Raw genomic sequence first — 15510 nt, 5'->3', positions numbered from 1 at the left:
GGTGGTTGGAACTGCCTGCTTTAATACCACGATCCAAGTCATTCACTGTTCCTGCAGTAAACCAGGCCACTTTTACAAAGATTAGTAGAGAATAACTAGGTGACCTTTACTATTTTGGAGCCATAACTAAAGAGAAGCGTTATGTGACGTAGAACGGCTCAAGAACAGAGGCAGTCGGATCATTATATGGAGGATACACAGACAGCTGTGCTTAGATTGACAGGTTTTATTTGGTTAAATGTTTGAAAGGCAAATACAATATTTAAACCCCATAATTACCGTATTTGCTCGATTATAAGACGACCCTGATTATAAGACGACCGGTGCGGGGAACTCTGGTCTCTGACAGTCGGGGAAGGTCTACGCGAAGGACGCAGACAACCCCCGCTGCTAGCCACACCTCCTTCCGGCTGCAGCGGACGTTGTCTACGCGGATCGCGTCGACGTCAACCCGCTGCCCCGGCAATACAGCAGGAAGCACCGGTAAGTGTGTGTATGATGGGGGGGGCGGTGAGACAGGAGGATCCAGGTCCCCTGCAGCGGTGCGGGGGATCTGGATCTTAGTCTCCTAATCAGACCTCTATTTGAGGTATGATTAGAAGACGACCCCGATTAGAAGACGAGGGGTATTTTTTTTTTTTCAGAGCATTTGCTCTGAAAAAAACCTCGTCTTATAATCGAGCAAATACGGTACTTATTTACCAAAGGAAACTGGAGAAAGGATTTCTAGCCAATTGCATGTAGCTAGCAGAGGAGGAGGATAATCCACATCGACCGTGTTTGGTGATGGTGGAATCGGAGATATTCTGACAGCTGTTAGTAAGTAGGAGCTTTGTTTACACATGTTAACGGACGTCCATGAAATACCCTCTCCCAACACGCACTGCTCTGTAAGAGGTCCCGGAGACACGCTGCCATAAAGGAGGCTGCAGAAAAGTTTTACAGCAGCAGTAAAGTGATGGGTGAGGAGATGTTAATTCCGAGCATTGATGGAGTTTATCCTACAGGTTCAATATATTTAAAAACATTGGAAATACCCTTCTGTTTGCTACGCTCCATGAAATCTCCTCACCCATCTTTAACTACCCCTCCCAACCGGTCTCTCCACTAATGAAACCATAAGCACACTGTTGCTGGTGTCAGTATATGACTGTTACTTGTCATCCTTACATCAGAATCCAACAAACACCAATGGCTTCTCTAGAACGTCTTCCTTTCGTTTCAGGTGCTAATGGAATGTATTGGACGACCAGTTAGTCAGGCCGAGATGGAAAGCATGTTTTCCTGTTCAAAGAACATGAGAGCAGATAGAAATCCTAGTCCAACATCTCCATGCCACGGGTATGGGGAAATCAGTATGTAGGTTCCCAACTGAGCATTCTTTTGAATTGCTCAATACATACAGTCTGTATTTAGTTTTACTTTCAATCTTGGATTTAAAACATATCTGAATTGGGGGGTAAATCAGCTGAATCAAACTTAATTGAATTCAAATGCAAATTAAGAGAAAAACATGATAAAAAAAAAGATATTCCCAGTGTCATTTTAGATCCCTGACAGCCAAATATCAAGAATCTAAAGGACATTTCTGACAGACAGGAGGTGTCATACGTGAACCCATGACACGTCTGCGTAGACCCGCCACCCAGATGGGACATGTTTCATTGGACAAGAAAGAATTGTTTTTTTGTGTGAAATGGTTTCTGTGAAAAGCTGATAATGTTTTTCCTTGAATGGTTTATTTTTCAAGCGTGGGAATGAGCAGGCATTTGGGGTCATGCAAAGCTATAAGAATATTATTTGTTTTCTAAAGCCTATCACATTCACACAGAGGTGAAACATCGTTACTGACCCCATCGACAGTCTGCTTGCTGGTACCTACACACGGAGACAAGGAATCCTTCGCACTGAATTTTATTCTGCATCGCTGTCTGTGACTTGTGGCTTTAAATGCCCTGGGTAATGCCAATGAATGACTGGCAACCACTGTTAAAGGGCTACAATGGGTCGACTGACAAAACAATTATATAAACTGACTTATTTGCCAAGGAAGCTTCGACTATCTGAACAGACACTGGAGAAGTACACCCTTTGTTTTAAGACATAGCTTTTACCTCATAAAAATTCATGAGATAAATGGAAATTTGCAGAGGTATCACTGAGCCTGGGCAAGAGAAAATGAGATTTTATTTCAATTTCACCTTGGAGTGTTCCATAGAGCAGAGGAAAGGTATTTTTTTCCAACCTGAATGGGAACATAGCAGATGTTTTCAAGAAGATCTCAGATGTCACGGTTGATGGGGAAAGGACCCCTCGTCATTCATGTGAATTGAGTATCCTCCCATAAGCCTCAGACGGGCTTTGCTGGCAAACCTCTGCTTTAACAGAGCTGTAAATACATGAATTGGACTGGTATACATAAAAGAAGTGATTCCGATGTTTCCATACAAAGATGATATTCCAAGACAGAATTCCAAATATGTGTTTGTTGTTTTGGCAAACAAAGTGGAGCTCCTATACGATGTTGGGATTTTCGGGAAGGTACCTTGTACTACCTAACTTGGTTGTGTGACGTATTGTCTTTCCCTGAGTAAACAGGGCCAATCAAAATCATGCTTTGCTGTCCAAATTGTCATATGTTCTCACCTCTTCTGGACTGAGTTCAGACATATCCGCTTCTTGGCCCAGACTGGAACACTAGACTTGCACGTCCCCATGTCGACAGCTGACTGCTTTTCCGCACCAGTAAAATGTCATTTTGGAAGAATTACCGAAAGGAACCATAGACATTAAATTCAAATCCACAAATGCTATATAGAAACCAAGGAACTCATCCCAACTAAGACATTCATGGTTTTTTTGAATGCAGAATTTTTTTTATTGCATTAGCTTCTGTTTACTTCGGATAAAAGATCTGTTTATCGTGTATGTTTTCTGTAAAACCAGAATCAGTATATATTGTCTCAGGATATGTGATATGAGGGCAGTTGACTCTTTTTATTTCTTGTAGATGATATAAATATATATATTATGAGGTTCGGCAGCAGTGGCATCTTTCTGAGCTGACTTGACTTTTTGGCTGATCCATTGCATTTTGTCTTTAATGAGGGGAAATTGGTCCTTAATTCCAAAATCCCCAAATACTTTTAGATTTTTCTGGATGAAAGTCTTGCATTCTGCTCAGGGATTGCATAACAAACTACAATATAGTAACAAAGAGAATGCCGGTGAGTCCATCTCTACGGATAAATTTCTCTACAAAGAGAAATGGCAATGAATGCATTAAAGAGGCAATAACCACCAAACCAGGGCTGTAGCACCCTGCGTTATGAGTCCTCTAACAATTAACAATTAACTTGTAATTGTCATTCAGATACTCCTGCTTTTACTGGATTCTAAATCATTTTATCAGCAGCCTTCCCAAAGACAGAGGCCATTGAATGCCTCCCTGGCTTTTTGCATGTCCCCCAAAATGAACAGGATGTTTCATGAACACTTCGATCTAGAACAAAAATAAATTTTTGTTGCTGCTGGGCTATGGGAGCTATGTGGCTGAATTTTACACCAAAATGAGCTGGCATTTTTAGATCTCCATTGGGAATCATATTCAGACTGAGTAATTAATCAGGGATGAAAGGTACAAATTGTATCATTTCTCCGGTAAAATCCTATGATGATTCATCCCAGAGAACATTAGAATAATTCTAAATTTCAAACCTGATCATATCAGATTTAATATATGCCCAACAATTTAATAAATGCGTCTTACATTTCTCGCTCTGGGTCCAAATGCAATTTATGACCTGGTTTCAATCTGTATTTCAGATCCATTCGAATACCGAGAAAGAATCTCAAATAACAATTATAAAAAAGTGTCAAAAAGTTTGCAAAGCGACAAATGGCCGTGGCAGTCGTAGAGTACAGAAGCGCGGGTTTCTTCCTGCTAACAGCAATTTTGCTACCAGGAGCCCGATTTGCACACATGACAATTTGAGTTGCTATAGTGCTGACCGACACCGAATGTGTCTGTTTGACCTCCAGAAATAGGATTCTGCTACAGCAAGGCCCGGTTCTCTATCTCAAAGTCACAAGCAATCTTGCATCTCAAAATCCCTGTCAAAAAACCATCTAACTTTTCAATTTAAAGTTTTTGGAAAACGCAAGGGGTGCTGTTTTAGAGTCTACAATATTTCTCTGATGGATTTGGACAGTTTTTAACATTTTCCATATATTCATATTTTTAGGATGTCAGCTTAACCCTCAGAGCTCCTAATTTGATCACATTAGCTACAGTAACCCTTCAAAAACTCACATATTTTAATTTAATTAAGTTATCAGTTAAACGGATACCCAGTCGCGGCATTTTGACTATTGTTTCCCTAAAAATCTCTGATCACACTAAAAGAACAAAAGGGGCAACAGAAAAAAAAAAGAAAAATAAATGGCTGCTTTGGTATAGAATCAGTTAAAAGCTTGCTATAAGGAATTTCTGCAAGGCTTTCCTTACGTAAGATCCCCACATTAGGTCTGGTTTGAAGGAAGATGGAGATTTTGCCCACTTCCCTGTAGATAGTAAGCTTCTTTGAGCAGTGTTCTCATCTCATTTTGTTTCTGTCGAAATTGTGATGACCTACTTGTTACATCATGTTTACCCGTTGTACATCCCTGCAGAATATGAAGGCGTTATCCTAGTGAATAAATAATAAATGTAAAATAATACCTAACATAACATTCAACGTAAAGACCCTGACTCCACTCCAGTGAATGATTTGGCCGGAGTGGGGCTATAAGTTGTAAGTCTTCTGCTCCGTATGTCCCACAGATGATCGGCAGTCTCCGTTTATCATTTCTCCTGCGGCGCATGGAGATCAAACATACATGGTTCTGCATCGGTGATAAATAACCTGATTTCTTGGATGCAGACGTATTACCTACAAAGGTGTTTTACTTCAATTCTAATCAATCAGGAATTTCTTTCCCGCTTGGTTTCAAATTAATGATCCCAAGTCATTAAAATACAACACAATAAAGATCGGAGCTGTCTACGTTTTCGGATCTCCTGCTGAGCAAATCTCAGATGTGCATTTCTCAAATGTCACAGGAATGTGGATAAGAAAACCTGAGACAACTAATTATATGGGTGGCAGAAAGTAAATAAACTTTTATCTAAAGAAACAGCGGCGTGGTGGCAATGGAGAGAGCGTCAATTATGGTAAAAGCTGGTACCGGGAGGATACGTAAAATCACGACGCTGGCCACCAGGTTACAACAAGACCGACATAATGACAGACATACAGCTTGTATGGATTTTTTCTATATTTTTTTTTTTTAAATGGACTAAATGAACCATTTATCAAATATACAAACACTACCCCAAAGGAAGCATTTAAGATCATCACGTGTCAGATTTTAACTAAAATCCTACCTTAAATATTCTAATCAGACAAAAATATTAAAGCACAATACCAAGAGCTGTCACCTGCCCAAGATATGCAGCAGTAAACACCACAGACCCTAGATTGCTCAAAATCATCTTAAAATAGTGGGAATCGAGATATTTATGTTTCTGGTGACAATGAGGAGACTTTCCATGGCAACTGCGGGCTCATGAAAAAGCTTATTAGCTAATTATCCGTCTCCTCAGCTGGGCACAAGACACCAGCATTAGCGAAGCGATGTTTTAGGAAACAGAGTTAGAAGCTGAATTGTGCCACGTTGTTATAAGACAAAATCAATCTGGGTTAATGGGTACCAGGCTATTTATGATTGTAGAAGGCTAAATAAATAATTCCATGAGAAATTTTTGTATCATCTGTTGTGAATTTATTTCCCATAAAACGGGATCTATAGATGGGGATATAGAACCGCTATATAGCCCTGTTTACTCAAACAGAGGTCCCTAAAATATTTGTTGGTGTGGAAGACACCAGGGCTACAGGCAGAAGAGATGCGCTGCTTGGTGGCTGATCCCCTTGGAAGTTAAAACCTATAGCAATTAGTCCTTGAATCTCCGCAAGCCCCCCATCTGCCTCAAACCCACAAGGACGTGTTCGGGGTCGTCCTGAAAGCCCGGTCACCCTACTGAAGATTAAAAAGAAAAGCAACAACAAAGAAGATTGTGAAGTCTCTTATTGAAAGACTAGATGCAGACAGAGAGCTGTCTGGCCGCACCGGGGACAGAGAATTAATCAGTGATCTTCAAAATAAAGTCCCTGAAACATCAACGGGTGAATCCAAGACCCCCTCCGGACCCTCTTCGCATGCTAGGGGATGGGGGTCTGCGAGAGCTTTTAGATGTCTGTCCCTCTGAGCATTTTTTATCTGTTTTAAATCTGGTTCTTTCAGTTTAATCAGCTTAATGCTTTTAGTTTTATTCAGTAAGGTACACAATAAAAGGAGGCCTTTTATTATCATATGAATATTATTATTCTGCTATTTTTTTGCAGCTCCCAAGAGCCTTGCATTCATCCTATTGCCCCACAAAGTCATGAATGTTACACATTTTTCATTATGACCACGTAAAATGTTAAAACACCAGAGGATATTATTTAAAAAAAATAGCTATTGATACATAAATACTAATCGTCTGCAGAGAAGGTGTGGGATCCACACTAAATAAAGCCTATTAATATGAAGCTGGCTCTGCTAATTACAGACACACAATTCTTTATAAAGTCATTCATGTGTCCTTCTGACTTTTTCTGTAGACAGGACTGTATAACCAGACGGATGTCACAATATAACAACCATAACATTGCTTGATAAAGAATGAAATTAAATTTGCCGGTTATTTTCATCATTAGATGGGGTCAGGCTGGAAGCGATCCTCAGTCACAGTAACTATTCAGACAGCGTAGGCTTCATAAAGTCTACATGGTTATTTATAGAAGGGAAGCCTGAATAATGCCGAGGGATAGCTCCGCATGTGCCAAAGAAAAAATTACGATGAAAATAAAACCAACAATCAGCACTGACATGAATAAAACGCATACCATGTTTCTTGTTTCTTTCCAACATCCCTGTAACGTTCATACGCCAGGTTATTTATCAAAATATCATAAAAATGTTACTTTAAGGCGTGTAAATTCACATTTTAGGGATTGCTTGAACCTGGAGCTGGGAGAATGGACTGTCCCTAAATACGAAGGGAAATGGTATCTGTATTAAATAGATTGACATTGACTTACAGGGGTGAAATTGTAATATTTTGTATTTTTACCCTCTTGTTTCCATTCCTATGTGATGTCTCATCATCTAGTCAATGTTTAAGTGTTACTTCCCTAATCTCTTTTTCTCTGCTGCGTATTCGCCGTTGTTGTCTGAGTGATGGGATTAGTTAAATTTAAATTATGTTAATCCTTTCCTATGTTTGTCAATTTATCCTCCCCTGGCAAAGTGGTTATATAAACTATGACTGGTGGGCCATGTGGTGACTGGTGGGACTGTTCTTTGGAGACCCTTTATCCGTAGAAGAGCGTCTTTACTTTACTGAGAGCTGGAGTGGCTTCTCATCTCGGCTTTCGCTACAAAGAAGTGGCAATAACGGCCGGGGACGTCCCGGTAGACCCCCAGGTTCCCATTACATAGATCAGCACAAGAGATTGTATGGAAGCTTCCTTAAAGCACTGAAATGCGTGGGGGACTCAAAGACTCGATGCCTTGTTTCTGAAACAGTTACAGATTAATTTGTCAATGGTTTTCATATCAATCCTCTGCAGTTCAAAGCCGAAAAGTCCAAGTTTATTGTTCTGTGTTAGACACATTGTATCCAGCCTCTGCTGTAAGCGTCACATGGCTGGAAGGAGCAAACTAATTGAACGGCAGGCTGCTCTCCATCTGATGCGCGGTGCAATTAAAAGATCCGTCATTCTCAGCCAGGGGCACATGCCATCTCTTGAGGTCCTGGTGTGCGCTTTGCAGGCTACCTTTTTGTGATGCATTAAAAATTATTCCACCAGAATTTAAGAATGCTTGCAAGAGTGGGGCTCACTGAGGATTGGTGGAAGGCCGTATCTACAGATAACTTCAGATAATTCCAAGAATGCTGCTTTGTCCCCGGAGATTCCATAGTGCCAGAAACATGCCCATTTAGCTACATCATTAAATAAATATCTCAAATGGCAGCAGAATGTGCGGACCTTCAAACTAAGTGGTCTGTTAATCAGGGACCAGAATATATTTAACCAATTATTCAAGGAGTCAGGAAAAAAATGCAAAGGGATAATTAAAAAGCCAAATCAGGGAACTGAATGAAGTCGGGGACCAGAACGCTCTCTGGTGGAAAAGCACTTTCAGGGGTTATTTAATTTTCTCATGTATCAATACAGGGAAAAATCACTCCAAGGAAACTGACGTGCAATACAGGTGCCTTCATAATGTGGGACTGGTTGATGGAAGGTGTACAACTCACTGGAATCACTGGATGTATTCAGTGACTGGTGTTCCCTGTATCACATATCAGTAAATACAATTTATTTTAGATCTCCTTCCTTTAATCGTTTCCATTTGAGACCATTAATGGCAAATCCCACAGTCTTCTCCTGCACATTACTAAGAAATTGTACAGGAATAAGACATATCTGGGCACTTTAGATCACAGACGCATAATGTGCCCGAAGGTCCTGTCTGGAACAAAGCAACAAAGTTCTTCGGCTGAAATTGTTGCCCAAACAAAGAACTGGTAATTGCTCATCAATATTTTTGCTCTCAAACATACAATGTGCGACAGCTAGTTTTATGAACCAATTTCACTTAACAGCAAGCAACCTTACATGGTGCCACTGTAAGGATTTACTGTTCTTGAATAGACTTGTTTGAGCCTCTGGAAAAGCGACGTGTCTAGGACTCGGCCAATCGCTCATCCGACTGGAAGGTGAGTTACAGTATCCAAAACTCATAAGACTGACTAACTCCAACATCTACAAGGTCAGTATCCCCAGCTCCCCTCTGTGTCAGGGCGTAACCCGCCACCCTGACCATAAAGAATATACAAGCAGTAAGAAATGGAATGCACCAAATAACATAGAGCAGTTATTTGGGGTTCTTTGTGGCTCTCAGATTTGAGGAAAGCTAGTTATTTTCTGATATAAATGCATATTTTTTAATGTTAATGTTACCCTGAGGGATTGTCTGGTAGCTTCTAACACTGTCCATGAAGGGGGCAGGGAAATGTTACTATAATAATATATATTTATTACATCTTTTTGCAAATTTAAGCTAGAAGTTCATTAATCAGCAGCCACTGGCAAGCTCTCAGTGTATCAGGAGGAATAGCTAACATGCAGTGCTCTAGCTACTGCAGAACTACTGCTCCCATGATGCTAAGCCCATCAATTACTGGCTAATCATCAAGGATCAAGGTCTGAGGAAAGCTGGTGCAAAGTCTGCTTTAGTATGGGGTGGGCCGGACATCCATTCAGTTGGATCAGCTAATAAAGGGTTAACATGGAGCTTGGTTTTTAGATCACTGATAAAGCTTCATGGAATCAGTACAGACTTTATACTGAGGGAAGCAGACAGAAAGCTCCAGAAAGCTCCAGAAAGACCTTCACGAAAGAACCTGCATTTGGTAGCACGTAGGGAAACATTAGTCATTGAGACCCGCGGTATTGTTTGTGACTTCATCCAAAGCGTATTAAGATCTGACGGATAGCTCCGATCAGCAGCCTGTCGAGCACCACCAGTGAACTCCAGCTGTCTTCGAAAAGTGACAGGACTTATGACCCCACTTTATGTTTCATTTTCATTCTTCATTTGAAATTCAACATCAGAGCTGGCGTATGAAAAAAAAGCGCAGCTTTCAGGATCTCCTCAGATGAGCACAGGTGGATTAATCAAGGTTGGTCTTTCTGACTGGCAGTAGATAAAAAGTCCCCTGTGTTTATGTTGGGGCGCTTGGCAGCGCTAATTAACCTGCTGATATTCCAAAAGATGAATCACCAGATTATACGTACTATTGCCAGGGTGCAGTTGCAGCCTTGCGGTGACCCAGCAGGGTATACGGTGTAAACACGTATCACGCATCTTTCAAGACCGACGCCATGCAGGCCTGGAACATGGAAGACTCATCTGCACCCACATGGGGATTATGATTAGTTCCCACTCTAACAGCTGAATGTTTCCTCATTTACTTAATTTTATTCCTTTTAAATGCCTACATTCATATGTTAAATTACATAAACAATCAACTATACGCTTTGCATAAGAGACACCAAGCTGAATTAATTACACATCATAGATTATTATGCAAACATGTACATCCCCTACATTAACGGATCCGTAGCTGGAATAAATTCTTAGTGTTTCGGGGCTTTTTTGTAGGAAGTCTAAGGCTAGGTTTCCACTTGGGTATTTTTTGCAAAAACGCCCATAATAACGCCAATTCAGCCACACGGCGTTTTATTAGTGAAAAAACGCTGCAGCCAGATGTTAGCTGTTCTTCAATAGGAAATCGCACAATGCCATATCCACTTGGCGTTTTTCTGTTTGGCGTTTTTTCAGTCCTCTTTGGCGTTTTACTGTTTTTTTGGGATTTCAAAATCGCAGCATGTTGACACTCTGGCGTTTTTTTGCAAGGAAATCTTGGTGTTTTTCTCCAATAGAAGTCTATGGGAGAGAAAAAAACACCATGTTACAAAAAAAACACCACAGTTACAAAAAAGGGGCAGGACCCAGGAAGAGGAAGAGCCGCCATTTTCCCAGTACTGTGGTAAAACGTTTATCTGCTTGTACACTGTGTGCTGTCTCTGTGTAAGTTATTAGCAGCATGGCACCCAGAATTGTCTTTGATGTGTCCAAGCTTATTCAACTAGTGAGTATCCCTTGCAATTTGCAAGTTGCATCATTTGGGGCCAATCTTCCTCGAGGAGCAGACATTCGGAATAAAGCATGCCTTACAAACTACAGAAAAGAGAAAAAAAGGGTTCGGCCGGGGCGTTTAAGTAGAACTCTGCCAAGGAAATGACATCAGGAGAGGGCAGATACTTGCCATTTATCCTAATCCCTTTTAGCTGGGTGAAAGTCTAACTTGTAAAGGCTGGCAAAACTGCCTAAGGTCAAAAAAGCAATTTCCACAGAAAGGCTAAAACGCCAGAAAAAAACGCCAAAACGCAAGAAAATGCAGTGGCAGTTTTCCTGGCGTTTTTCATCAAGAAAATAACGCAGGAAAAATACCCAAGTGGAAACCTAGCCTAAATGGGACTTTTCATTTTGGTTGAGAAAACAGTAGATGAGGAAATGAAGAATTCAAATTTGTGCTAAATTTAACAGCAGACGTTGGTGACAATTGATACACTTTTAATTGCCAATTTTTAAACCAAATTGTGAAATCATTAAAAAAACAAACAGAATAATCAAACTGACACTAAAGTGTTACAATCACTTAAAGAAAACCCTCCTGTGTGTCAGAAAAGAAAACCAAAACGCAAAGTAAAAGCACTAAATATGCACCATAATTAATAGAGAAATGATGATAAAATAATAAAGTGTGAGTGTATTTATTCCAACTAAAATACTATAGTGTGGAAATCCACGCTGATAGATAGAAAAGCGCCACAGCAAAACACGAGGGAACATGCTTATTACAAGAATTATTATTTGTATGGCATTAAAGCAATTTTTCCCCATTTGTTGCAATTTAACACAAGCACCATTAAAAAGCATAAAATGTGCTTTGGGATAAATGCAATAATAGAAAGTTCTCAAGAAAACATCACAAGGATTCTTCCACCCTCACCAAGGACAGATGTAGAAATTACTGCTACCATCGCGTTTTTCTGCAATTACTATAATTGTAAAGAAAATGACTGCTTGGAATTAACATCCCAACCTTTCTTCTTGTCCAGTTTCTCAGTACTTAGCCTGTACCTGAGATAAATAATATCAATTTGTAAAGCGTATAAAGAGATCTCAATAATAGGCCAATTTGTTATCACATTTTCACTTCTTTCAGTAAAATATTTACTATGTATTTTCTTGGAAGTTCTTCGGGTGATTGGGGGCACCTGCGCATAGTGTTTATAGGCATTTCCCTGTTATAGGCAATGATTATGGGATCAATGCTTCATTAAATATGGTTGAAGTAAAAGGGTTATTTGTAACCCAAAGTCCTGATGTCGGGTCTGTGATTAATATTTCTGTGCAGCAATGTTCACCTGGGTCATGAGCATTTTTGTTTGTTTCCTACAGATCTGATGGCATTTTTCACCCGTGCTCACATGTGACAGTGAGTGTCACGTCACTCAACTATCACCCTCTCCCTCCACGGATCTGGGGACATGATGTGGTTCACAAACCTCAGTGTAACAGGGAACGTGACGGACATGCACTCTGCGAGTCTGGGTCTGGTGCTGGGCAGCATCTCCGTATTTACCGTCATCCTGAATATTTTGGTTTTATATGCTGTGAAGACAGAGCGCACCTTACACACTGTTGGCAATCTATACATTGTCAGTTTGTCCATAGCGGATCTGATTGTAGGGGTGGCCGTCATGCCATTAAACATTATCTACCTTCTAAACGACAAGTGGATTTTAGGAAGGCCAACGTGTCTTTTTTGGCTATCGATGGATTATGTTGCGAGCACGGCCTCCATTTACAGCCTCTTTATTTTGTGTATTGATCGCTACCGTTCCATTCAGCAGCCTCTGCAGTATCTGAAATACAGGACAAAAACCAGGGCTTCTTTAATGATTTCTGGGGCTTGGCTACTTTCATGCACTTGGATCATCCCGATTCTTGGTTGGCACGTGTTTGCAAATGGTGGCATAAGATCAGTGCCGGAACATACTTGTGAAACAGAATTCCACAAAGTGACTTGGTTCAAAGTGCTCACCGCCATACTGAATTTTTACATCCCATCCTTGTTAATGTTGTGGTTTTATGTGAAGATCTACAAGGCAGTGAGGGAACACTACCAGCACAGGGTGCTCATCAATGGCTCCTTTCAGCTGTATTACGACAGTAAACTTATGAGGAACCTCAATGTGTTGAATAAACCAAATCCTTGCATCAGACAGCAATGTTCAGATGGAACACTCATGGTTCCGAAGCCTCACTTTCAAAGTCATTATACAGTTTCCAAAGTTTTCACTCAAGAGGATAACTCTCCAAGACACTTCCAGCTGGAGGACTTTGAAACCCAGCCCGAGTTTAACATGTGTGAAAGTAATGTCGTGAAGTTGCACTGCTTTCCGCTGGCAATCCTACAGACTCACCCAGAGGAGTGCCAAAATTATGTAACTGTCACCAGAGGGAAGTTAAATAAACATCACTGCTGTGAAAACCAGGAGGTAACTGATATATCAGAGGAGCATACTTTTGCTGAGGCTGGTTCATGTATTATGGAGACGAATCAAGTAGGGGAATCCAATGTGGAGACAGTGGAGGCTACAGATGCTCGCATGCCGGGGAATTTAAATTACCTGAAGCACACGTGGCAGAGGATCCGGTCTCACTCCAAGCAGCACATCCAGGGACTTCACATGAACCGAGAGAGGAAAGCAGCCAAGCAGTTGGGGTTTATCATGGCAGCTTTCATGCTCTGTTGGATCCCTTACTTTGTCTTCTTTATGGTTATTGCATTTTGTCATCACTGCTGTAATCACAATTTCCACATGTTTACCATATGGCTGGGGTATGTAAACTCAACCTTGAACCCCCTGATTTACCCTCTGTGTAATGAGAACTTTAAAAAGACATTTAAAAAGATATTTCACATTGACCTGTACTGCAGCCGGTGTAAGAAAGATAAGTGTGGATCCTGCACCTTGAAATGACCCACGAATGGGCTCCAGACTCCAGAAGAGACAAAACAATATCCATCTGGAATCAGTAGGATCTGAAGTTCGCCCATGCATTGTGATGTTTTGACCTTTGCAGATATATGACACTCAATGACACAAACACCCTGTGTTGTAAGAGGCGTTTTGCGCTTTTTTGGAGTACTATGACTAGAGAGAGGACACTCGTGACACTCCTGACCCTCTCAATCTATTAACAAGAGAGAATTTTAAAGTATCCACTTCAGCAAAGAAATGCCCTCACTATGATATGAATTTATCATTCATTTGACTGACAAATCCCTTCCTGAAAGGGGCTCGGATCGGGATAGTGTCTCTGTGAGTTGTAGGGTTTGTATTATATGCATATGCAGTATTATTTGTATAGAAAAAACATGGGATTTCCTTTGGGGAATAATAAAAATGTAGCATCAGATTAACCTTTGCACTGTAACATTCTCTAAGTTTTAATCTTCTATGAAGCATTAAACCGAGGAAATGAGTCCTCGTTAGACATTGCCCGAACTACACAGAATCAACAGGGTTGGAATTGTTTTTTACCAAAAAATTGTGATTATAATACTTTATTCTTATCCCGGTTTTACTACTCTATATGGGATGAAAATATGTTTTGTTTGCTCTTCAGTTTGTAAATGACAAAAAATTGAGAGAATATCAGTAATATTTGCTACAACTATTTTTTAGGGTAATGCAGCAAGAAACAAAAGGTGTTTCCATGCCAAACAAACTCGTACAACGTCCTAAATTTCTAAATCTTGTCAAGTAAAGGAAAGACAGAGATTAGGGCGATGACTGCCTCCACGCCTGTGGTTATTCAAGTAAACAGTTTGGTTTGCTTTGCCCTAAACTGAATATCATGTCCACACCATCTAACACAAAGGGCTAAAGTCATAACAAGCGATGCACCTTTGAACTGTGTTTTAAAAACTCATTAAAAAACAATTTAGTTATTAAAATAACAACAGAAGAACAATACACATCATAGACTAAATAAAAAGTAATGAACATCATTTTATATGGAAAGAACTTCAAAGAGGGCACCAGCATCTGTCACCACATTATAGTTTATAGTTTATAATTCTTAAGACGCGGTGTATCTGCCGCCACAGACTTACTGAATCAGTTTGGCTGGAAACCTATTTTTTTAATTATTTGCTGATCATTTATTTATTTTGTAATTTATGTTGAAGTTGACATTTGAACTTCGTTTATAATACAGCTTTTTAATAAATAAATAAAAATTCTTAAAAACGAAAAATTACTTAATGTAGGAAAATTTGATGCCTGCAGGATATCACACAGGCAAGTTATTAGCGATAGGATGTCAGTCAAAAGGCGCTGGGTGCTGGATAGTGACCTGATGGTTATAATTTGTTTATTTTACAGCTGCAAAAACTGAATGCTTCTTTCCTCCTTATTATAAAAGATGAGGGGACGGTGAGGTAAATCGAACTTTGTAATTTGTGAAAAATCAAGGAATCTGTCACCCTGCACCTACAGCAGAATCTGGCAACTCTCTTCTGGGTGGCGGTCTGTTGCATATTGGTATATTCTGAGACATTTTATTTTTTTATTGTGCTTTCAAAATGATGTCACAGCTCAACAAAATATTTGCACTAACAAAGGTTTAAAAAGACTTACCTTTGTCATCTAGATATGAAACATTTCTATTCTGGTTTATATTCTTCTTAATGGTTTATTTAACTTGCTG

The 15510-nt window shown here is 40.0% G+C and overlaps 1 protein-coding gene across 1 annotated transcript; it reads left to right on the top strand.

Annotated features, from left to right (window-relative positions):
* The first annotated feature begins 12178 nt into the window (after positions 1–12178).
* Positions 12179–13775, top strand: HRH1 (histamine receptor H1). Its single transcript, XM_053469580.1, has one exon. It carries the CDS (start codon positions 12276–12278, stop codon positions 13773–13775), a length of 1500 nt encoding a protein of 499 aa, XP_053325555.1. The 5' UTR covers positions 12179–12275.
* Positions 13776–15510: the final 1735 nt, after the last annotated feature.

Source organism: Spea bombifrons, chromosome 6 (genome assembly GCF_027358695.1).
Source record: "Spea bombifrons isolate aSpeBom1 chromosome 6, aSpeBom1.2.pri, whole genome shotgun sequence".
Taxonomy (NCBI): Eukaryota; Metazoa; Chordata; class Amphibia; order Anura; family Pelobatidae; genus Spea; species Spea bombifrons.
The sequence above is the reverse complement of the archived record's forward strand: the minus strand, read 5'-3'. Positions and strand labels throughout refer to the sequence as shown.